General features: G+C 51.0%; 1 protein-coding gene across 1 annotated transcript in view; it reads right to left on the bottom strand.

Annotated features, from left to right (window-relative positions):
• Positions 1-23,292, bottom strand: part of RIPOR3 (RIPOR family member 3) — a 42,418-nt gene extending 19,126 nt beyond the window's left edge. The window contains exons 1-3 of the mRNA XM_066561601.1: positions 23,219-23,292; positions 4,260-4,388; positions 243-389 (exon numbers count right to left, since the gene is read on the bottom strand). Coding sequence (XP_066417698.1) covers positions 243-389; positions 4,260-4,360 — 248 coding nt within the window. The 5' untranslated portion in view covers positions 4,361-4,388; positions 23,219-23,292. The remainder of the gene's footprint in view (positions 1-242; positions 390-4,259; positions 4,389-23,218) is intronic.
• Between the last annotated feature and the right edge of the window lie 549 nt (positions 23,293-23,841).

Genomic DNA, 23,841 nt, shown 5'->3' with positions numbered 1-23,841 from the left:
CCTCAGCTGCTCCCAGGACATGGGCAGTGTCACTGCCACCTTTTAGGGTGTAATAACCAGGAGCTGACACACCACAGAGCCCTGGCCTGGCCAGCAGCCTGAGAGGGACTGAAATTCATTTCCCAGGGCCCCAGGAGTGGGGCAGTGAGCACAGGGGTGCCCGAGGGGACAGAGCACAGTGCCACACACACTTCAGCTGCACCACCAGGGAGGGCAAATCACAAGATTGAAAAAGTCCTTACTTAAGTCCTTTCTTCAAAGCTTCAAAAATTTTCTTCACCTGCAGTGGCTTTGGATCCCAGACGAGTGCCCCCTTCTGCAGGGAGTTGTAGGCCTTGGGGGGCTTCAGGGCCATCCTGGATCTCACCGAGCTCCTGCTGAGGGCCTTGCTGTGGGAGGAGAGGAAATTCAGGAGAGGCGCAGAGCCCAGAGCTGCCCGAGGCACACGATTCAGGGCGCACTTCCACAGTCCCAGACACACTCACTCAAAACCTGCACGAGCCTCAGGGCACCTGAGAGCACCTGGCAGGAGGGGAAAGCCCCAGTGCTGGCTGTGTGTGCCCTGCTGAGCCCTGCAGGGCTCTGACCCCCCTGCAAGGCAGGGAACGAACCTGTGACTGCTCAGGGGCCGGGGCACAGCTCCCCTGAGGAGCCTCAGCAGCTGCTGCTTCCTGCCCTGCGCTCACCATCCATTGAAACCATGGCCCAGAGCACACTCAGTTTCCAAAAGTCAGGTCCAGACTGCTCACAAGATATAATTATCAAGGGTTCTTTTCAGCATCTAACACCTCAGCTAATTACTTTTAAAAGCAACCGCAAAATCAAAATTCAATATTGTTTCTACCAGGAGTCCCCCACTTTTTTATTATGGACTTTTTTGTGCCACCCTAAGGAGTTGAACACCCTGAACCATCAGTTAGAAGCACCTTTAAAGCAGAAAATGAGCTCTCTGCAAATAATTCCTGCCTGGCTTCCCTCTCTCTAAATCCTCCCCTAAGTCTTGGTTATTTTTACATTGGTTTGTTAATAATCCCTGCAAGTAAAGCCTCTAAAATAACATTACCTGCAGAAGTTTCCCATCTCCCAAGGAAAGCCAAACCAGCCAGTTGCTCTCTGAAGAGCTTTTCTACCTTCTCTACAATTTCCACCCTAAATTCCGCTCACCTGGGGGAATGATGAGCTCCATCAGGCTCAGCAGTTCCCCCTGGCTGGGTTCAGCTCCAGGCTTTGGCTGAGGCTGAGCAGATTATTGTGCTGGCTGATTAAAGCCAGGCCCAGCACACCTGAGAGCTGTCCCCAGTCCTATCAGAGAAGCCCTTGAGTACCTGCTTTAATTATCCTTGTCCTAAATTTCCACTTAACTCCAGTTTTTAACAGCTGTTCTGTAAAAGATCTCATCAACTAGGGCTTGCCAAACATTGCTGGATGCTTAATTTCTTCACACCATTGATTATCTTGGTTTTTTATGATGCCTTAATGGAAAGTATTAATTAACCAAACCATTTGGAGCTCAGGTTACCCACAACAAGGAACATAACTGCTAAATTAGAACCTTATATTAATATCACTTTTCTTTACTATGATAATGTGTCTTTGGGAATTCCATGCAAAGTGAGACACTTTCAACAGGAATAACCCTGGAAGGGGCAGTCTGACCAATAAGAGCTGTTGAGAGGCTCCTAGAATGCTCATTGCTTAAAATTCTTTCACGCTAAGAAGAAATAGCATCTAATTCCAAGCTCTAGAGTACTCCAATTAGCAAGATACCAAACAGAAGAGACAAGACAATTCTGTTTTGAAATTAAAACCCCAAATTAAAATTTATTTTGAAATTAAAAACCCAAATACTCCTGGGTTTTGTTTCTTTGTGGAATTTGCCTTCAGATTTTTGGAGTGCAGACCCTAAATTCTGGAGGTGACTTCCCTTGCACAGCATCTCAGTCCTGCACACAGGGCTGGGATTTCCCACTCCCCCTCAGCATCCCCCACTCCCTGCAGCCCATCTGAGCACTGATGTTAATCCCATTTCCATGCGTTTCATACAAAAGTGAAGGAGCTGACATGGCCTGGAGGGCCAGTAGCTGAAGGCTGGATGTTCCCATGCTGCTTTCCCTTGTGAACCTGGTAATTTCAGGATCAGATTTCCCACTTTACAGATAGCAGCAATAACATTTACTTCCTGTGGAGACCGTGGTAGGGAAACACAAAATCGAGTCTGACTGAGAGACCCAAGGGGAAGCTGCTAAGGAAAGCAAAAGTACATCTAGCATGTGCAGAAGAATGTCCATGTGGGCCTGATTTGAGTTCATCCTTGCACAGGGCCCTGCCAGCTCCTGCTGAGCTTTGCAACAGTGCCTGGGGGGGAGATGAGTTAGGAAAGGGGGATTCAAAAATCTCTGCTCTAGGCCAGGGCAGGCTGTCATGTTCACTGGGCTGTGACTGAGTGCCTGGGACAGAAACCTTCCCTATTGCGGTGATTCCTGAGCAAAACTGTCTCAACACTCAAATAATGAAAAACAACGTCACAGAAGGGCACGAGGAGAGGCCCTGGGTCAGGCAAGCTTTGCAGCCAGGAGGACAGCCCTAGGGGAATGTGAATTATTCTGTCTGGAGCCCTGGACCCTGCTGGGCTGTGCCTGCTCCTGGTGGGTCCTTTCCTGCAGGGACTCCTGCTCTGACCGCAGCTCGAGCCTGAGCTACACAATCATCTGACAGAGCTTTTCTATACAGTCTGACAGAGTTTCTCTCCAGCTCTTAGCAGTTGGTGTGATTTTAGTTATCCAGTCTTTGCTAGGGGTAATGGTAATTTTCACTTTCACCAACAAATCCATTTATTCAAATCGAAGACTCCCCAGATGCATCACAATCACACAGAGATTTCGGTTTTTTTGCTCATATTTTGCCATGCTGTGTTTACCCAAAAGTTTAATTCAGTTATCTGGTTCTCTGAAAGGATATTTCATTACCTGAGTCAGGTATTTTACTGACACACAACAGGATGTGTTTTGAGTACACTTCCCAGTACTTCTGTATGGGGCTGCTAAATGACTCCCTTTGTTATTGCTCTAGCCATGCGTGGCAGTCAGAGATTGTATTAATTTTCCATTTCTAGGTCATATCTTCTAAAAGCACTCAGGACCTACAGGGATTTACAGGGATTGCTAAATTCACAAAAAGCACATGATTTTTAGTGGGAAGGCTGCATTACTACACAGAGCAGTGCTGCCCAAGGGGGTTTGGGAAGGGAATGGGACCATCAGTGCAGGATGCTCCAGCAGCTCCAGGGCCAGCTGGGACTGAGGGCTGGGCTGCAGCCTTGCTGGGCTCTGGGCTGCCCTGGGAGCAGGGAATTGGCAGTGTTGGAGTCCTCCCTCCCCTCCTGTGGCCCTGCCAGGACTCTGCCCTTGCTGCCCGTGCTGCTGCTCTGCCCAAAGCTCCAGGAGGCTCTGGCTGGGGCTCAGCTCCTCACCCGGCCAGGATTCACCAGGAGCAGCCCAGCAGAGTTTGGTTCCCGTGGCTGCCTGGAGGCTCACCCAGAGCTCAGCAGGCTCTGGCTGGCAGCAGGAAGGGCTGCAGCCCCTCACTCACCCGCCCAGCAGGATTCCAGCTGCCCATCCCTGCTGTCCCTGCAGGCAGTGCCCACCCTGGGAGCACAGCCATGGGCACCCAGAGCTGCAGGGCAGAGGAGAACCAGCACCCCAAGGCCTGGTGGCTGCAGTGCCAGCAGCAGGGCTCTGTCCCTGTGTCACTCACCCCAATGGGTGCAGTGCCAGCTCAGGGCTCTGTCCCTGTGTCACTCACCCCAGTGAATGCAGTGCCAGCAGCAGGGCTCTGTCCCCGTGTCACTCACCCCAGTGTGTGCAGTGCCAGCAGCAGGGCTCTGTCCCTGTGTCACTCACCCCAGTGTGTGCAGTGCCAGCTCAGGGCTCTGTCCCTGTGTCCCCGTGTCACTCACCCCAGTGTGTGCAGTGCCAGCTCAGGGCTCTGTCCCTGTGTCACTGACCCCAGTGTGTGCAGTGCCAGCTCAGGGCTCTGTCCCTGTGTCCCCGTGTCACTCACCCCAGTGTGTGCAGTGCCAGCTCAGGGCTCTGTCCCTGTGTCACTGACCCCAGTGTCTGCAGTGCCAGCTCAGGGCTCTGTCCCCGTGTCACTCACCCCAGTGGCTGCAGTGCCAGCTCAGGGCTCTGTCCCCGTGTCACTGACCCCAGTGGCTGCAGTGCCAGCTCAGGGCTCTGTCCCTGTGTCCCCGTGTCACTCACCCCAGTTTCCTGCTCTGCACGGTGCTGAAGCCGGTGAAGGAGCAGCTCCTGCTGATGCCACCCCCGTCCCCAGGGGACACAAAGGTGAGTTTCACTGACATGGCTCCCACTCAGAGACCCCGCTGCCTCCTGCAACAAAACACAGAAACACATCAGGCCAAAGCCCTCGGCTTGGTGCTCGTGCTGCTGCAGGGAAGTGGAAAGTCAAAACAACACCCAGCAGGATAAATTGGAAAAAAAGGCTTGTCTGCAATTCACGTTTCCTGTGTTGCCATCCACGGTACCATTAATAAAGGATTGAATAGTCTAAAATGAAATCTCTCATGCCCTCTTCAATTTCTGATCGATTTTACAAACTCACTATGCAAAAGCCAGAATAGCCTCCATTCAGAGGCTCTCTACATTTCTGACTTTTTAAAACCCTGTAATTGTCCCAGTGCTTCAGGAGTGGGGGCCAACCTGTGCATTTCCAAACCAGTGTGCATGCCAGAACCATACTTCAGCTGCAGGCTCAGCTGGGTCCCCAAAGCAGCTCCCTGCATCTGTGCAGAGCCCACTGCACTCAGTGGTAGGATTGGCTTGTGGTGCTTAAGCCCAAGGCAGAAGTCTGGTTTCAACAGTAAATTTCAGGTTCATGCTCCTCCTCTGGCAGGGTTTCTCTTGGATTGCTCTCTTGTTTTCCATCAGTCAAACTCCTTTGCTTTGTGGAGAATTGTGTTCTCTGCCATATGTCTCCAGATTCCAAGTCCCAATATAAGTAACAGACATATCCTTCAAAGCAGCTGTAGAAAATCACCCAGACAGTTCATATACAGAAAAATTCCCTTCCTTTCCCCCTCAAGCTGGTGTAATGTAAACACCACGAGTGAGTAAATCTGGGTATAACCAAAAGCTGGAGGATGTGTTTGGAGGGAGAAGGACAAACTCCAAGGAGGACTCTGAATGCTGCATGCAGAGGTTTGTCCCACATCACAGGATGTGCTCTGAAGGGACCAGGCTCCATCGCTCATCAGCCAACACTGAGTCCATCACAGAGGGTTCTGGGGAGCAGCTCTGCCCTCAGCCTGCCCTGATCCCTGCAGTGATCCCATGGCTGCATCAGCAGGCTCCAAGCCCAGAAGGGTCAGTGCAAGGCTCTTTCCTGGCCCTGCTCTGCCCTGGAGAGCAGCCTCCTCCCCGCCTGCTGCCTGCACAGAGCTGCTCAGCACATCCCAGGGGGATGTGAGAGTGTTGTGCTGGCTCTGGGCTGGTCCACAAGCACAGGGAGTTACTGCCAGTGAGCAGCTTTGGGGACCACCACCCAAAGCAGGAGCAAAAGCACTCCTGGATTTCCAGGAGCCTGTTCAGGAGCAGCCTCTCATCCTTCCCTGGGCTGGGTTTAAGCTCCCACCTCTTGCCTGTTCTGTGGGCTGTGCCAAGCTCAGGAACACAGCTGGGCAAAGCAGGCAGAGCCCTGCAGAACAAGGTGTGACAGTGACAGCAGAGCCAGCAGACACCCTGCAGGCAAAGAGGGGCTGGGCACGGCCAGGCACTCCCCAGCTCAGGGGAGCAGAGTCCATGGGACCCCAGAGCCTCAGGAGGATCCACAGAAATCTGTCACACAAAGTTCAGGTGCCTCTCCCCACCCTTCATCAAACCACACAGCTCTTACATTGCCTTGCTTTGAAAAGATCCCCCCTTCATCAGAGCTCAGACTCAGATCATAGCTGAAGTTTCAAAACATTTTCCGTCCTTCCCTCTAGATTTGAGATGTTTGTAAGTCTGTGAACTGTCACCCCATCAAAAGGAGCATTAGCCTGAAGAAAGCATGCAACTTACTGAAAAATGTAATTGCATAACAAGCTGTTAAAGGAAGAAATAAAAGGAATAGCCTTGTGGTTATTGACCACATCCCTCATCAAGGCTAAGCCAGATTCCCAGGATCTATTTTTCAGCTCTTTAACCTGGGAAACTCAGTTCATGGGTATAAGGGAGGAGGAAAGTGCAGGAGCAGCTGCTCTGAAGCCCACCATGGCTCTGAAAGCCTTTGGAGCACACAGATACGGGACAAACACACCAGGCAGAGCCTTGGCAGGGAACAGAAAGGGGAGAATTATGAGAAGACTCCTGAAGTGAAATCTGTGGCACCGAGCTCTCGATGTGGAGGACTGTGGGAAATGTAGAGACCCCAAAACTCTGAAATAGCCCAGATTGCCTGGACCTGGCCACGTGTGTTTATAATCCAGTGCCATTCTGGATTCCCAGGAGCTGCACTGTTGCAATTCAGCAGAAGCCAGAGGTGCCCTGGCCCTCACATGGGCATGGCCCAAGTCGTGCCAGCCCCTCTGGGGTCATTTGCTTCTGTGGCTGCCCAAAGCTCAGGCCCCAAGGCCACTGCCCTGCCCTGCTCTGATGCACTGCCCCTCTCAAAGAACCCACAAGCACAGCTTCCACCTCCCTGAGAATGAAGAGAATTTGAATAAAGCACCATTCAAGGGGTTATCACTTCAAATCATGCCAGCAGAGTCAGTGCCCCTTGATACACACTTGCACATGGATTTTTTGTGGTGACCTAGAAATCTCACAGCTCATTTCACACTCCGAGCAGAGGACCATAAGTTGGATGTCAATAAAACATTTTATTTGTAAGGAAGACTTACAAATGTAGTTGTTTAAACAGAGGGTTTGCTAGCTGGAGTGTCTGTGTAAAAGTGCTGAGCTGCACAAGCGCCCCTGAGAAGAAGCATCTGGACCCATCTCAAACTGTACCCTCCCTTTAGGGCAGAAATAAATCAGAAAAGGACCCTGACAAAGCTCAGCTCAAATCTGCCTCCAACCTGAAACCTCTGCTGTGCAGGCCAGAGGGTCCAATCTCATGAAAGCAGGATTGTGCCCTGGGGAGCAGAGGAACTTCCCCCTGTCACTGTTCCCCAGGAGCAGGAAGGTGGATGGAGCAGAGGGCCAGGGCTGCACGGGCACAGCAGGACAGAACTCAGGAGTTATTGCCAGGGACAGTGGAACCACAGAGTGCTGGGAAAGCAGCAGCCTCTGGGCAAGGCCCCACGGAGCTGCTGAGCCTTGGAACAGCTCCCACTGCCAGGGACTCTGGCTGGGGGGCTTCAGCGGGGGCACTTGTACCATTCAGGGCTCAGAAATGGATATTCCAGTCGAAGGTGAGTTTTTCCAGATGAAATGGGCAGGTTTGTCTGGGCTGTGTCCGCGCTCTGTTTGCTGTGGCAGGTTCTGCGTGTCCCGGTGTCCGGGCAGGCTGGGGCTCCCTGGGCAGCCAGGACTGCACCTCCTGCTCGCCCCTGCGGAGCCCAACGGCCTTCACCTTCCACAGACCCCATCGTGGTGTCTGCTTGTGCTTATGGCTAAACTTTTCCAGCCCTACTCACGTCTTTAATTGTTTCTGGGCACAATGGTCTCAACAATTTCATGCGGAAAATATGACTCACCACTTGCACAACGTTTCTGCTCGTGTTTTGTGCTGTAAGTGAGTGGCCATGATTTGGTGTCAGCCTCTCAGAGAGGTCCACTGGGTGAATCCCTGCTGGAGGAAAGGGTTCCTGTTTCCCTAGGTTTGTGATGCTCCAGCTGGGAGTGGGCAGTGGGTAGGGGACGCTTTCCCCTGGCTGCGTTCCTGCACAAACTGCCCCGGCTCTGCTTCCCTGGCAGCCTGGGCAGGCTCCAGAGCTCACCATGGGCACCCCTGCTCTTCCCTGGCACGACAAAAGCCAGGCTGAAATCAGATTATTGTCACTGTAGAAAATAACAATATAAATCTACAATAACAATATCAATCTACAATAACAATATCAATCTACAATAACAATATCAATAACAATTCCTGACAGACATCAGCTGTTCGTGACTCCAGGGGCTGAGGCTCACCTGTGTGACCATGGACACCTTTTGTGATTGTGACATTTTGCCTCCCACTGCCTGCTCAAACCTTCTCCTCACACTTTTAGGCCCTTGTTATTTTTGTCCATCGTTTCATTTGTAAACACTGCACTCGCTTTGCTTGGAAAGACAAGAGAGCAATTTTATCTTCTGGCTGTGGGAACCAAGCAGAGTTGATTTCATTCTGTACTATCACAACATGATACTTAATTCAGTATGTGGGAAGCCCAACAGTTTATTGGAGGGACTGGAGCCCTCCTGCTGGAACCTGGGGCTTAGGTTGGTGCCCATCAGGAGACTCCCTGTGCACAGCAGAGCACATCAGCTTGGTGCACAGTTGCCACCTGGAATTGATGTCTTTGACAGCATGGTTTTACAAGATTCCCTCCATGACAGCCAAACAAAGGTGACGCTGGGCTGTGCTGGTCTGCACCACCTCTGCTGAAACCCAGCTTGGACTGCACAGAGCCAAAATCAGCAGTGATTCAGTGCCTGGACATTTAGGGCCTTCAGAGAACTTCCCTGGACTTCAGGAATGAGCTGTGATTCCAAATGTTTAAAAAAAAAGTCACTCAAAGCTGCTAGGTTGCCACTCTGCTTCCCTGAACTTGCTATAAATTCTAACAGAAGAACAGCTTTGCTGCTGGAATTGCATCAGGATCAGGGTTTTAGCTGGAAGAAATCCACACTGCAAGCACTTCATGGGTGAAAAGACAGCCCCAGCACAATTACACCAGAAAGCTTTAGCTCTGAGACTGACTTTGCAAGCTGGGCTATGTTTGCCTACATCACATTGATGTAATCACAATTATTTTATTATTATTTTCCTTCTTGCTTGTTTCAAACCACAGGGACAGTGGGTTTGCCTGCCCCTCCTGTGCTGCTGAGGGTGCTGTCACAGCTGACAATGGCATTTCTCTTTTGTGATTCTGATAAAGGGAAGATCAGATTGCCACCCTGCAGTACAGCCCTGCCAGAGCCTCGGGGTGCTCCAGGCCTGACCCACCGAGGGTTTTGTGATTTCAGTCCCTGCCTTGGACGTGGCAGTGCTGGGCATTGAGGCACCCAGAGCACAGCACGGGAGGGAGGTGAGAAGGGCTGAGGCAGCCCTGGGGTGTGATGGAGGCTGGGGCAGGCAGCACTGAGGGACCCTCTGGGCTCAGTCCCCTGGGAAAACACACCCTGAGTTCAAGCCCTGCCTTCCAGCATTCCTCAGCAAAACCATTGACCTCAGGAGCAATGTCTGCTGTGCTGCATAAACATTCCAAATTTATCATCCAGACCCCTCACACTTCAAGTGGTTTTGTTCAGCTGTTTGACAAACATTCTATTTATACAGCTATGGGCAGAACTAAGAAAAAAATATCTTTCAAAAGAAGAAAAATAATTTGAATGTGGGAGACACACAGCGCCCTTGATCTCAGGATACATCTCAAAATGGGTATTTCAGCACAACATCACACCCAAACAGGGATCTTTTCTTCAGACAAATCCAGGCTGTGGCAAGAGCTCCCAGCACCAGGATTGGCAGCAGAATGTGAGCAGGTCTGGTGCAATTCCTGCAATTCAGGGACTCTGCCCTGTGGCTGCCCCTGCTGTGCAGCAGCTCTGAGCTGAGCTGCCCACCACACATGGGAGAGCCCCTGCAGATCCAGATGGGGAATGTGTGCTGCAGGTGGAGCTCTGTCTGCTAAAACAGGTCACTGAAAAGGGACAGGAGGGACACCAGCAGCTTCCAGCCGTTCAGCAGGCATCTCTGCTGGGTTAAGATTGAGCAACATGAGCAATTACAGCACAGTTCTGCTCTAGATGGAAGCTTTGGCTCCCCTGTGTAGCTGCACATGTTCCACAGAACTTCTTGACCTGAGCCTGTTTAACTCAGATCATGAGATGGGCCCTTTACTCTGCACCAAACTCACATCTGTCAGGTCCTGTTGGGAAAATATCAAATGATTCAGAACATAATCCCCACCCTCATAGGCACTTCAGGCTCTTAAGAGCAGCTTTGATTGATTTTTAATAAGAATTACATTCAGAGCTTGCACTGTTTAGAAAGACAGGACTTCAGTGTATAACTAGTTTTGGTACTTGTGCAAGCCTCACCTGTGCAGATCCAGCTCTTGAATATATATTGAAATACTGCACATCTGACATACTTTCCTCCCAGCCATACTTGAGCCATTGAAAGAGAATCAGATAAAGGGCTTTGATCCAAGTTATTGCTTTACTCATCAGGCCCTCCCTCCGCTCCCTGCCAGCTTCTGGAAATGGCATTCTGGAGTCCAGGCTTCCCAGGCAGCAGTAAATTTCAATATCACAGGCAGAGCTCTCAGACAGCTTGTCCCATGCTGGAGGTCAGGCCTGATGGCCCCATTTTGGGGGCTCTTTGAACACAGGACTCCAATTTCAAGTCCAGGGCGAGCTGCTTTTCAAGGCTGCGCCCCAAATGTTCCTGTGTTTCCAATCACTTTCCATCCCAGCCCTCAGCTCCAAGTTCTGCTCTCAGTGGCAGTGTGCACATCCAGAGGAAATTCATCAGCCCTTTATTCCAGATTCCCAGCAGAACCCAGCAGCAGGAGCTGGCCTGACCCAGTGAATGACCTGGAAATGATTTTCCAAGGCACGGTGCCGTGGCCTCTGGGTGCCTCCAGCAGCAGCAGCAGCTGCCAGGGAGCCCTGGGGGAGCTCAGCAGGGCTCACCCATGGGCAGTGCCCTCTTCCTCATGGAAATGTGGTTCTGGGGGTCCCAGCTGGCTCTGAGCCCCTGCATTGGACTCAGGAACTCTTCCCATAACCCAGGGCTGTGCCCATAACCCAGAGCTGCCCCAATAACCCAGAGCTGTGTCCATAACCCAGAGCTGCCCCCATAGCCCAGAGCTGCCCCCATAACCCAGAGCTGTGCCCCCATAACCCAGAGCTGCCCCCATAGCCCAGAGCTGCCCCCATAACCCAGAGCTGAGCCCCCATAACCCAGGGCTGTGCCCATAACCCAGAGTTGAGCCCCCATAACCCAGAGCTGTGCCCCCATAACCCAGAGCTGCCCCCATAACCCAGAGCTGTGCCCCCATAACCCAGAGCTGTGCTCCCATAACCCAGAGCTGTGCCCCCATAGCCCAGAGCTGTGCCCATAACCCAGAGCTGTGCCCATAGCCCAGAGCTGTGCCTCCATAGCCCAGAGCTGTGCCCATAACCCAGAGTTGAGCCCCCATAACCCAGAGCTGCCCCCATAACCCAGAGCTGTGCCCATAACCCAGAGCTGTGCCCCCATAACCCAGAGCTGTGCTCCCATAACCCGAGCTGAGCCCCCATAGCCCAGAGCTGTGCCCATAGCCCAGAGCTGCCCCCATAACCCAGAGCTGTGCCCCCATAGCCCAGAGCTGCCCCCATAACCCAGAGCTGTGCCCCCATAGCCCAGAGCTGCCCCCATAACCCAGAGCTGAGCCCCCATAGCCCAGGGCTGTGCCCCCATAACCCAGAGCTGCCCCCATAACCCAGAGCTGAGCCCTCATAACCCAGAGCTGAGCCCCCATAGCCCAGAGCTGCCCCCATAGCCCAGAGCTGCCCCCATAGCCCAGAGCTGCCCCCATAACCCAGAGCTGTGCCCCCATAGCCCAGAGCTGCCCCCATAACCCAGAGCTGAGCCCCCATAGCCCAGGGCTGTGCCCCCATAACCCAGAGCTGCCCCCATAACCCAGAGTTGAGCCCCCATAACCCAGAGCTGCCCCCATAACCCAGAGCTGCCCCCATAGCCCATGGCTGTGCCCCTGCTCTGCCCTCCCATGGCCCAGCCCTGGCCCCTCTGTGCTCAGTTCCCAGGTGCTGGGGCCCTCTGCACTCTGCCTTCCCTGCTGGGCAGGCACAGCTCCGTTCCCCCAGTGCCAGGTGATTTAGGAGCACGCCTGGCCGTGCTGCCCTGGTTCCATGCCCAGCTTGCTGCCAGCCTCCAAGGCTGCACTGGGGGCTCAGGGGCTGCCAGGCTGGCACTGCCAGACCTGCAGGTCCAGCTCAGCCTGCCTGGCAGGACACTCCCAGCCCCAATCTCCAAGCTGGGCAAGCAGAAGGAGCTGAGCAGAGCAGTTTACAGTGGTGCACAGGCTCCTCCATTTGGGACAAGGAAAACTTGTCTGGCACTGAATCCCAGCAGCTCTGGCCTTGAGAGATTCCTCCTTAATTTTAATTCCTTTAATTCCTCCAAGGATCCTCCCTGTGTCCTGCAGAGCTCAGTGTCCCTGCTTCCCCAGCCTGTGCCTCAGGTGTGCTACAAACCCTGCCAGGTGTGCTCCTGTCTCCAGGCAGCCTGGCCATGCAGGAGCCACTCCAGGTTAATCCTGACACAAGGAAGGTCCTGCACCTCAGCCTCAGGGCTCTGGAGTCCCAGGGCTAAGTTTCAATGGCAGCACATGATGGACAGATAAATGCTTTGATTATTACACTGAGAAGGGTGTTTAACCAAATGTGATGACAAACTTCCAGCAGGAGTGAAAGCTGATGTCCAACAGCATGGGGGATGTAATTTGTTATCTCCAAAACCTGAATTCTGTGAATCACAGCAGCCTGGTGCTTCTGAAGTGGGCCAAACCCTGTGTCATTTACCTGTCTGACCAGGAAAACTGTCCCTGTACTGGGAATTGAACCACCCAGCCCATTCCTGTGGCAATCGTGGTTTATTGCCATGAATGTTACCAAGATCATCTTGTGCCATAGAAATAAAGAAGTTGCTAAGTTAGGATCAGTATCCCAAAGAACACTGGAAAAAGAGGAACAGTATATAAAATTCTGCAGAAGAGATAAATAGAAGGGACAAGAGGTTTATGCTTTAAAGCCAAATATTTACTTCTGGGAAAACCCAAGAATCTGAATGGATGTGGGTATATCTGTACTTTTCCCTTCACTTCTTACCAGTTCCTAATACACATGCTCTGACATTCATGGCCCCACATTTTTTACACTGTTACTCTCTGCTTTTATTTGGTTTGGGCTTGTTTTTAATGAGGTGAACTTTGCACAGCCCAGCTCTAGCTCCTATAAAATCTGTGTCTTAAATGGCCAGATTTAGTGATTTTTCTGTGGAGAGGAAAAAGCCCCCACGCTAACCACACTGCTGTACTTGGAACCAGATGTCTCACCCCCCTTAAACTGAGCTAATGAGGACAGGAGGATGGTCAGGAAAACTCCTGTGGAATTGTGGAAAGAGTGCTGCAAAGCCTGATGCTCCCACAGAGGGGAAAGGGAGGGGGATGGCAATTCCAGGAGGAAAATCTGCAGTGCTGCACTTGCACCCCAGAGCCCTGCTCACCCCAAAACCACTTCCACCCCTCAGCCCACACAGGAGCCCACAGGGAGCAGGGTCCCCAGGGCTGGGAGCTGCCCTGACCCTGCTGAGCCCATCTCAGTCCCCAGGGATGGAGCTGCCCTGACCCTGCTGAATCCATCTCAGTCCCCAGGGATGGAGCTGCCCTGACCCTGCTGAATCCATCTCAGTCCCCAGTGCTGGAGCTGCTCTGACCCTGCTGAATCCATCTCATACCCCAGGGCTGGAGCTGCCCTGACCCTGCTGAATCCATCTCAGTCCCCAGTGCTGGAGCTGCTCTGGCCCTGCTGAGCCCATCTCAGTCCCCAGTGCTGGAGCTGCTCTGACCCTGCTGAGCCCATCTCAGTCCCCAGTGCTGGAGCTGCTCTGACCCTGCTGAATCCATCTCAGTCCCCAGGGATGGAGCTGCTCTGACCCTGCTGAGCCCATCTCAGTCCCCAGGGATGGAGCTGCTCTGACCCTGCTGAGCCCATCTCAGTCCCCAGTGCTGGAGCTGCTCTGACCCTGCTGAATCCATCTCAGTCCCCAGGCATGGGAGCTGCCCTGACCCTGCTGAGCCCATCTCATACCCCAGTGCTGGAGCTGCTCTGACCCTGCTGAGCCCATCTCAGTCCCCAGTGCTGGAGCTGCTCTGACCCTGCTGAGCCCATCTCAGTCCCCAGTGCTGGAGCTGCTCTGACCCTGCTGAATCCATCTCAGTCCCCAGGCATGGGAGCTGCCCTGACCCTGCTGAGCCCATCTCAGTCCCCAGGGATGGAGCTGCTCTGACCCTGCTGAGCCCATCTCATACTCCAGTGCTGGAGCTGCTCTGACCCTGCTGAGCTGCTCTGGCCCTGCTGAGCCCATCTCAGACCCCAGGGCTGGAGCTGCCCTGGCCCTGCTGAGCCCATCTCAGTCCCCAGTGCTGGCTCTGCTCCCCTTTGCATTCTCCAGCTCCAAAGGGACTCCAAACTGCTCCTCCCAAGACTCCTGTAAAACATAAAGCAGACCAATTCTTGAGGATCGGACGCTGTGAAAACCATAATTTCTCATAGAAATCTGACTGAACAAGAGCATTTTCTAAATTAACTTGCCCACCAGTGTGTTTTTTAAATATTCTGAGTCCCCTGCTGCTAGCTCAGGAAGAGATAAGGTTTTTAGGGCCATCACTTTGCCCTCAGAGCCACTGGGAGCATTGCCATCACTTCAGAGATGCTCAACGAGCCCTTGGAGGTCATGACTTGGCACTCAGACTGGAAAAATACAGAAGTGTGGCTTTTTTTCTTTTTAGAAAAGCTGCATCAGATTCTCCCTCTGGTGCCAAGCTCAAGCTCCTTTAAAACAATGATTCTTGATTTGTTTTCATGTGCTCCTCATCAGCCCTTTCCCTGCAGTGTGGAGCAGGTCCCTGCACTGAGCCACAGCAGCAAGAAGGAATCTTCTGCTGAATAAAGTCTTGTGAGACACAGTCATTACATGCAGAGGAAACTGGGTTTAGTGGGGCCCTGGTTCCGCTGGGGACTCCCATCATATAAATTATTAATAATAAAAATAAACATTGGCTAGCTTGAACTTCTCTTCATTCCCTTAGAGCTTATTTTTGTGATGGAATTAGCTAAATAAAGCCCACTTGAAAGAATGTTTAATTGCAAACTATCCAAGGAAAACAAAATGGAACTAATTGGTTCTTAGATATTAAACATTCAAAAGGAGATGGCTTTGGAAACAGCTGAAAGGCTAATGTGCATTAGGATACAAATGGTGCAGTGAGCAGCTGAGGAAAATGCAGTCTAAACTGGACTACATTTACTTTTAAACCAGATATTCAAGTTTAGTCAGTCTGGCCTGGCCTAGAAGAAAGCTTTGGATTGTTTCAAGCCTAAACAGAATTGCAGCACTCTCTGGAAAGTTATAAAATCAGAGGGGGCAAACTTGTGCACTGACTTCTGGGCATCATTTGCCCAGGAAACCCTAAAAAACCCCACCAAACCTACAGGGATTGCTGCTTCCTGGAGTGCCCCTGAAAGCTCCTCCAGCCTGAAGAACGCATCCCAGCAGGGGCTGATCCATGTGGCTTTTTTAAAGCAGCTTTTCCTGCTCCCAAACCCCTCCTGACAGCACATCTCCAAAGGAGGGTGGCTGTGCTTCCGCTGCCTGAGACCTGCCCTGGCCTCTCCACAGCCCCTGCCCTCGGCCCTGGGCTTTTGTCACTGCTGTTTAGTTCAGGTGTTTCACAGGCAGCAAATGGAAAATGTCAAAACTCCCTTCTCATACTCCTCAGAAGTTACAGAGTTGCCACATTTATTTCAGAAGTGTTTCCAGCAAGTGATGGCTCCAACGTGACTGAAATTTGCAAACAAGAAAAACCCCTCTGCATTAAAAGGGAGCAAGAGTAGATGAGTTATAACAAGAATCATACAGCAAAGACAATTTTAAAACCAATGAGTGGCAGAAGAACGTTTCCCTGGAGGAGCCCAGCGTGCAGTGGAATCAGGCTGCTGCTCAGCCTCTGAAGGGACACTGCCTCACCAGCAACATGTTTACCTCCCCCCTTATCAATGGGTGACAGTGACGAGGCCTCTGCCAGAGATAACAAATTCCTGGAAATGTCAGGGCCCCCAGAACACCCAGCCCAGGCACACCAGAGCTGCTCCCTGGAAGAAAAAGGCAGACACAACTGGAAGTGCTAAGCAGAAGTTGCTCAGCAGGATCAGGCAAGATCAAACCACTTCAACATTTAGGCCAAAAGCTAATGTAATTTAAGGTCCCTTGAAATGTTATGAATACCATCAACAAACACGGCGAGAGTCACTCATGAAAATGCATTTCAGCTTTGTGCACAAAAAATCAATCAGCTCTCTGTCTCAGACTTCTTCAAAGACTGTGAACCCAATTGTTTGTTCCCTGAGGACCCAGGGCTTTCACTGCAACTAACACATCTGCTTAGTGTTTCCTATTTTTCAGCATCACGAGGAGTTTTTCTTAGACCTTGGATGGTTTGCTCAGCACCTATGGGCCAGTGATCTCCTGAGCCCCACTGGAGATGCTCTGCAGAGCTGAGGACAATGCACAGAGCAGGGACCCTCCTGGCAGAAAGGCACCCTTGGGTTGTCATCCAAATTCAGAAATGGCCATTCAGGTAGAAAACACATTGACAAGTGACAGCAGTGCACTAATGAAGAACCAGGGCCAAACCCAGAGTGAGCCAGCTCCAGCAGCAGGGCAGGCAGTGCACTCCTTGTCCTGACAGAAATGTGGAGTTTTGCTCCATGGGACTTGGCTTCCTCAGGACAGATATTTTACAGGAAGATACAGTTTTACTGTACTGTAAACATAATTTGACAATTACAGGTCAAAGTATCCTCACTTATTGCTTTAAGTGAAACTAAAAGTAGTCAAATTCATACATAGACACACATGGAAAAGATTCATCATGTGTTACTACAGCTCTGGGGAAAACAGCACAGAAATTATGTCTGGAGTGGAACCTTACCAGAAGATGCAGTGTGTGTTCTCATGCAGAGCCTTCTCCTGCAGAGCATGTTCTCCTCACAGTTGTGGTTTTGTTCTTGAAGAACCAGAGCTCAAGCAATTTTGAGATCCTTTGCATTGCTACTTAAATGTTTTGCACTTCTGCTGTTTGTTTGCAGGCAGCTGGGATGCCCAAACTCATTTTCTAAGGTTATTTAAATTCTTCTTTATTTGTTAACAAATTATGTTGTTGCACAACACATTGGCATGTGAACCCTTCAGAAAAAGGGAGAGGCACAACTCGGCCTCAGTGGAATTAGGAAGGAGCTCCAGTGACCTCAGCAGAGTTACACAAAGGACAGCTCAATTGTCCCAGTGCCTGCTGTCCTGACTGGAGGAACATTTCTGTCTATCAGGGCTCTCCAGAGGGGACCTCACCTGCCAGGGCAGTGTCTGGGGCTCCATTTCAGACAACAGTGACACATTTCCATCCCTCTGGCCATTTGGTGCTGCACTAACAGCCCTAGGAAATGTGCAGTTACATTTACAACAGACTTACACAACACTGTGTTACTGCAGGACTCAAAGCCAGGCTTTTCCACACGTGATCCACCCAATGTAAATGCTCTTCTCTTCTCTGCCATTCCAGAAAACCAGGTCACTAACTCGTTACAAACCACTTGCCTTCAAAACTTTAGCAGAGCACTGAACTTTCTGTCCAGATCAAGTCTCAGCCACGTGCCCTGGGCTGCATTGGGAATATCCCTTTGGAAATCCCCAGCCTGCTAGTTTAACTTTACAGAGCTCAGCAAACAAAATCCTTCCTTACAATCTGGAGAAATCTTCTAAATTCTCTCTGTGAAATTTCAGTTACATAATGGGAGCATCTCAGAAATCCAGTGCCCAGGGAAAGCGAAGGTTATGGAGGTGGTGTTGTTCTGCACCAGTAAAAGTACAAACCTATTCACACCAACACTAAAGCAGAAACATTCAGATTTTAAAGCACACTGAGGCCTTGGAATTGCCTCCCTGTTTATCTGTTCAGGCCCAGTATTGGAAAATTATATTTCCCTCTTCAAGTCTGTAGCAATTTCAATAATAAAACAGAGGTTATGTAAGTGCAGAGAATTATGGAACAATGTAAGTGGAAAATACATAGTTTTACATTTATTTGAATAGCTCAAGTACAGCTGAACTGACATTATTCACACTTTCCAGTCTTAGTCAATACTGGATTGAAACCAAGCACAAGACATTTCAGGCCCAAAGGAGGTTTTTAAGAAAATTACAAGTACCTATATTTCCAGTTTACAGTGCCTGTCTGGGAAAGCTGCACTGCCTAAGGGAAGAGCAAGCTGCCTTCTCATGGCATCAAACAGCAGAGATGTGAACTAATTAAGGGCACCTTTGGATCAGCCTGCAAACACAGGGCTGGTTCCACCCCAAAGAGCAGAAACCTGGATGCAAATACCTGCGGTGTCCCAGGCAAGCAGGGCTGCAGAGCCACATTTCCCTCTGCAAGCTCATTTCTAACCTGGGCAGACACAAGCTCCAGGCCCAGCTCTGCATTCCTTCCACACCCGGGGCTGGAGCTGTGCCTGCAGAAGGAATGCAAGAGAGAAATGAGTTTCTTATCGGCCTGGCAGATCTTGTTGGGTGATGTAGATGCCTGTGGAGCTGCCAGGACTCCAGTGTGGGACATGGCATGCAGCCTAGCTCCAGAGCTCCAGACTGCAAGCCAGGGCACTTGGAATAAGGTTAAACTGCTTTCTAAAGCACGAGATACTGCTCCTGACTCAGGGATACCTGGATTTATCTCTGCTAGAAAGAATTGTCATCAAAGGAAAAGTGAAGATCCCAGATTTGTACAAGAATGAGTAAAAAAGGGAATAAATTGTGCATTTCCAGACTCAGGGGCATTTGAGAGTCTGGCTATAGGAAAATAGATTTAATAATCATGACTCTCCCGGAGGGGTATCCTAAACACACAAATAAGGACAGGAGGTTTCTCAGGACAGCCCTGTGTGTCCATTCCCTCCCAAGTCACGGGCAGCACCATGCATACAGCTGCATATGGCAAATCTTTCCATCCCTCCAGAGACCCAAACTTCACCTTGGCTGCTGGTGAGATAAAGCAGTCATGGCTCTTTCAGTTCCACAGCCAGCAGTGTTTCAAAATGTGCGGGGACAAAGACCTCCCAAATGCATGAAGCACAAAGGGCTGTGGGAACAAGGCTCTTGATGTCTGGGCTGTGGCCTTTTGGAAATTTTGCCAGGGCTGGGACCCTCCTGGATGTTCCTCTCATTACTCTCCCCAAACAGAATGCAAACCTGCAGGATAAGGATGTCATGCTGTGGTCAGGAATGTCAAAAGGACATGTTAAGGTAATTCACATTGCATTTTGTTCAGAGAAATATTTTCATAGCAGCTGAGAAAAGAGTGTGTTGAATAGAGCATTCACTGGTTTGAGAAAAAGAAATGCTAGCTAAAATCAAGGGCTTTGGCTACTTTAAGGTTTCCTAGGCAAGATTAAATCAAAATATTTCCTGTAAACATTCCCTCTTTTCATCAGCATGTCAGTTGTAGTAAGGAGAATGTGATCCTAATTCTCAGCATCCAAATCTGGGGTAACTACAAAGTCAAATGTTTTCTTACTTTCACAGAAACAACTGTGACTGGAAATATTTTCCAAAGCATGTTGCAAGTGGAGGTAAGTAAATCAGCTAGCACACAGCACATTTTTAAAGGAAAAAAGTTTCTAAAAATGAATCAGGATTTAATAAAAAATGTCTCTGAGGTACATAAGTCATGCCCATAATAGAGTATTTTTCAATTTTCAACCCTGTATAGAGAATTTTAAACCAATAGCAGATGTAGGAAACAAAAGCAAAATTGTCCCTTATTCTCTGCCGTGCACACACACACAGATAGAAACAGGGAAACCAAGGGGAGGCTCTCAAACATTTTCCACAAGAAAGACAATTTGCTCACAATTCCTTCTCCCTTTAAATTGTTTCTGTGGCAACACATCTGGTGCTGTAGTTCTGGGCCAGAACATGAACTATCCTGCAAGAAGAAAGTGATGTTGTTGTTCTGTCTGCGAGGACGTGAGGCAGAGAGGGATCAGTGAGCACACGGAACCAGGTCACCCCTGTGCCTCCCCTGGCACACAGAACAGCAGCCATGGATGTTTGTGCACAGCTCAAAACTGCACGTTTTAAAGCATTTCAGCAATGGTCAGAGAAAACTCTCATGGTAAACACAGTCTGTAAGCCAGGGGTTTTTAAACTAAAATGATGAGTGCTCTGCTACTGCTGTTCCTACCGTGTGCAATAAATCAGTTATGCAGCTGAGAGGAACAAGGTTCATTCCCTAATCATAAACATGACTCTCCCTGTGCAATGGAGCCAGGCTGGTGTTGATCTCTGATCTCCAGCCCTGCACAAACACTGCTGGATCATCACCATTCACACCTGACCTGTCAGGAGCCACGAGGCCAAGACCCCTCAAGTGTCTGTAAAACTCAGCTGCCCCTCCCAGAATCACAGAATCACTAAAGGTGGAAAAGCCCTCCCAGAACACCAAATCCAAGCTGTGCCCATCCCCACCCTGTCCCCAGAGCTCTGAGTGCCACCTCCAGGAATTCCTTGGACACCTCCAGGGATGGGCACCCCAGCCCTCCCTGGGCAGCCCCTGCCAAGGCCTGAGCCCCCTTCCAGTGAAAAAGTTCTCCCCAAAACATGCAGCCCTGGGCTCTTCAAGCTCTTGAGAACAAATAGATTTTACATTGTGGAAATAATGGAAATGGATTTTTGCTACTTCATCAAGCAGATCAGGGATGGATTCACGGAAAGAACATATTGAATGAGCAATAAAATGTTACTGACACAGTTACTGTCCCAATAATAATTGCATATGTTTTCCATAAAATAGTTTTTATTATTTAATTTGAAACAGCTAAATTCACATCTAGAGCAGTTACATATAAATCTGTTTGCTAACTACACTTAGGGTACTTCTGTATTAATTACAAGATCATCTCAGTGTTCTGATCTTCTGAATTACTGGTGATTAAATGCCTTGTCTGTCTGAAAACCAAGTTTTTGCCCTGAAAAGTTGAACTGAATAAAAACGATAGTTTTCAGGCATTCTGTCTTTGAAGACATACTGGTTTAAAGCAATCTGTCCTCAGGGAGAATAAACTGGCAGCAGAAATGGAAAAGTTGAAAAAAGTGGATAAGACCTGGTATTTCATAAATATGGATGTCCCTTCTGCGCTTCTGGAGGCAGCATCCAGGGCTGGGAACTGAAGCCAGGGCCCCGAGCACCTGTAGCCATTAAAGGCTGGCTGACACCCTCTGCACAACTCACTGTCCATAATTCTGGATTGTCACCAGCCAATCACCTTCCAAAACCCAGTGCTGGCCAACAACAGTCTGGATAATTCAACTCTGTCTGCTCCCTCAGCCTTTTGGCTAAGATCAAGTGTGCAGATTCAAATAATATTAAACCTACTATTTTACACAAATTATGTCCTTCAATTCCAGTCTTTCTATTTATTTCATCCAAATGCAACAAATTAATAACCCTTCAGAGACAGTTCCCCCTCCCTTGCTTTATCTTGGATAACTTTCTATACCCAGAGCCTCTGCCTTGTCCTGGTGCTCTGTGACCCCACATTGCCACTCCTCAGACCCCTGAGGGACACATGAGGATCACAACTTTCCCCTGCCCTCAGACTGAGCCTGGTTTCCCTTTCTAGAGTGGCTCTAGTCCATTTCCCAGACTCTTTGTGAGGATATTGCAAAGGAGCATTTGTCAAGGAATTAATGAGCTGGGAAGGCAGTAAAGTGGCATTGGTGGATGTGTGTTACAGGATCCCAGCTCCCTGCCTGGATTGCTCCACAGGAGCCCAGGGCTGGGGAGAGCACTGCAGAGCAGCTGTGCAGCTGCTCTTTGTCCTGGCAGGAGGAAACCATCCCATCTTCCCCTGTCCCTTGGGGAACCCATTCCATACCCCCCTCCTGGCCTCCATCCCCACAGCCCTGCCCGTGCTGCTGCCAGAGCAGCCCTGCAGCTCCTGACCAGCGCTGGCCCAGGATGAGCCCGGGCAGCTCAGGGAAGCCCTTCCATTCCCCCAGAGGGTACCCAGGCTGTAGCTGAAGGGGAAGGCTGCCAGGTTAACGTGCACCACCAGCTCACACGTGTTGCATCCCACACGTTCCTCTCCAGACCTGGGGCACTAAGAGGCTGGGCCTGCCACTCCACGGCAGCTCCAGCCCTTTCTGGCAGGGTTTGTGCAGCTTTTCCTGCGCTGCTCCACGTGGTGCTTGTGTCAGCCACTGTGCAGGAGTCAGAGCAGCAGCAGGGAAGGGATGAACTGCATGGCACAGGAACACAAGAGAGAGGAGCTCCCCACTGCACACTCCTTCAGCCACAGCATCTCTGGTGAGCCTCTCCAGCCAACATGCAATATTCCCTCAGACATATTTTGCGCTGTTTACTACCCTTGCAAATGATCTTCCTCTGCTTTTCTTGGTTTTAATTAAGGGTTTTCCAAAAAGAAAAAAAAAAAGCAAAAAAGCACCTCATCAATAGGTGTAGCTCCCATTTTGCAGCTGTGAAAACACAGGTATGGACAGATTTAGTCTTGATCCCAACAAAGGAAATGACTGAATCAGGAGTTTGAGTACTGGTGCTGGTTCAATACTCAAGAAATGGCTCCAGAAATGTATAACCTTATTTTTCAAACTCCTTCAAGATTCTTTGGTTCATTAACAACTCTACTTCCATATGGCCCAACTTATTTAAAACACTTTTTAAAAGGGGAAATTAAACTCTGTCTGAATCAAAATGTAACTGGGCTGTGACCCAAAACCTCAACTTGTATTTACACGAATAAGCAATAAAAAAAAAAAAAAGAAGGCAAATAAAATGTAGTCTTTGCACAGACAAAGAGAGTTAACTAAAATACAACCAGCTCATGCAACAACACCTCCAAAAGGCAAACTGGGATGGCATAAACCTCACCCTGCTCCTCTCACAGTCCACCTGCCCCAGCCAGGTGCTGTCCTGCCGGGGTTCCGGGCTGTTTCACCCCGGGTAAAAGCTACCGAGCCTCCCTGCGGGGCTGCAGCTCTGCAGGAGCCCTGGCATGCCCTGAGGTTTGCCCGCTGACAGCCCGGGGACCGCATCCCCCGCAGGTGCCCCCTCCCGGCCCAGGTGTCCGTGTCCTGCCGGTGATGTCCCCTGCCGGCCCCGCGGCTCTCCCCGCGCCCGCTCCGTGCCCAGCTGTGCCCAGCTGTGCCCTACCTGTGTCCCACCTGCGCTGGGGGCGCGCAGCGCGGCTCGGCTCCGCTGCCGTGGCGGCTGTCGCGGCTGTCGCGGCTGTCGCGGCTGTCGCGGCGGGTGCGGAGGGCCCGGACAGCCGCCCTTATCGCCGCTTATCGCCGCTTATCGCCGCCCAGCCGGCTCCGCTTCCAGGAAGCCGCGGCTCCGGAGCGCTCGTTTGCCGCTGGATGCCGAGCGCTCCGCGCCGCTCGCTGCTCCCCTTCGCTCCCCTCCCTCCTTCCCTCCTTCCCTCCCTCCTTCCCTCCCTCCCTCGCTCCCCCTCGACCCCCCTGGCGCTGGCAGGGGCGCTGGGAACGCGGTCACGGCCCGGACCCTCTGCTGTTCACCAGCAGCGTCCCGGGCGCCCTCTCGCTCCTCCGGCGGCGGCTCCCCCGGGCAGCCCGGGCCGGGACGCCCTCCCTGCAGGCCGGTGACAGCCCCGCTCCCCTGCTGCCCCTACCCCCTCGGCTCCGGCCGCCTCTGCCGTGCCCGGATCCCGCCTTTCCCACCTTCCCCAGCCATTGCTCCCTCCTCCTCTGCCCTCACCCCGCACTGCCTCTTCACCGTCCCTTTAAAGGTTCCCTCCTCTTGCAGCCCTCGGTCAT

Source organism: Molothrus aeneus, chromosome 17 (genome assembly GCF_037042795.1).
Source record: "Molothrus aeneus isolate 106 chromosome 17, BPBGC_Maene_1.0, whole genome shotgun sequence".
Classification (NCBI taxonomy): Eukaryota; Metazoa; Chordata; class Aves; order Passeriformes; family Icteridae; genus Molothrus; species Molothrus aeneus.
Note: the sequence above shows the minus strand (reverse complement) of the source record. Positions and strands in the feature narration are given on the sequence as shown.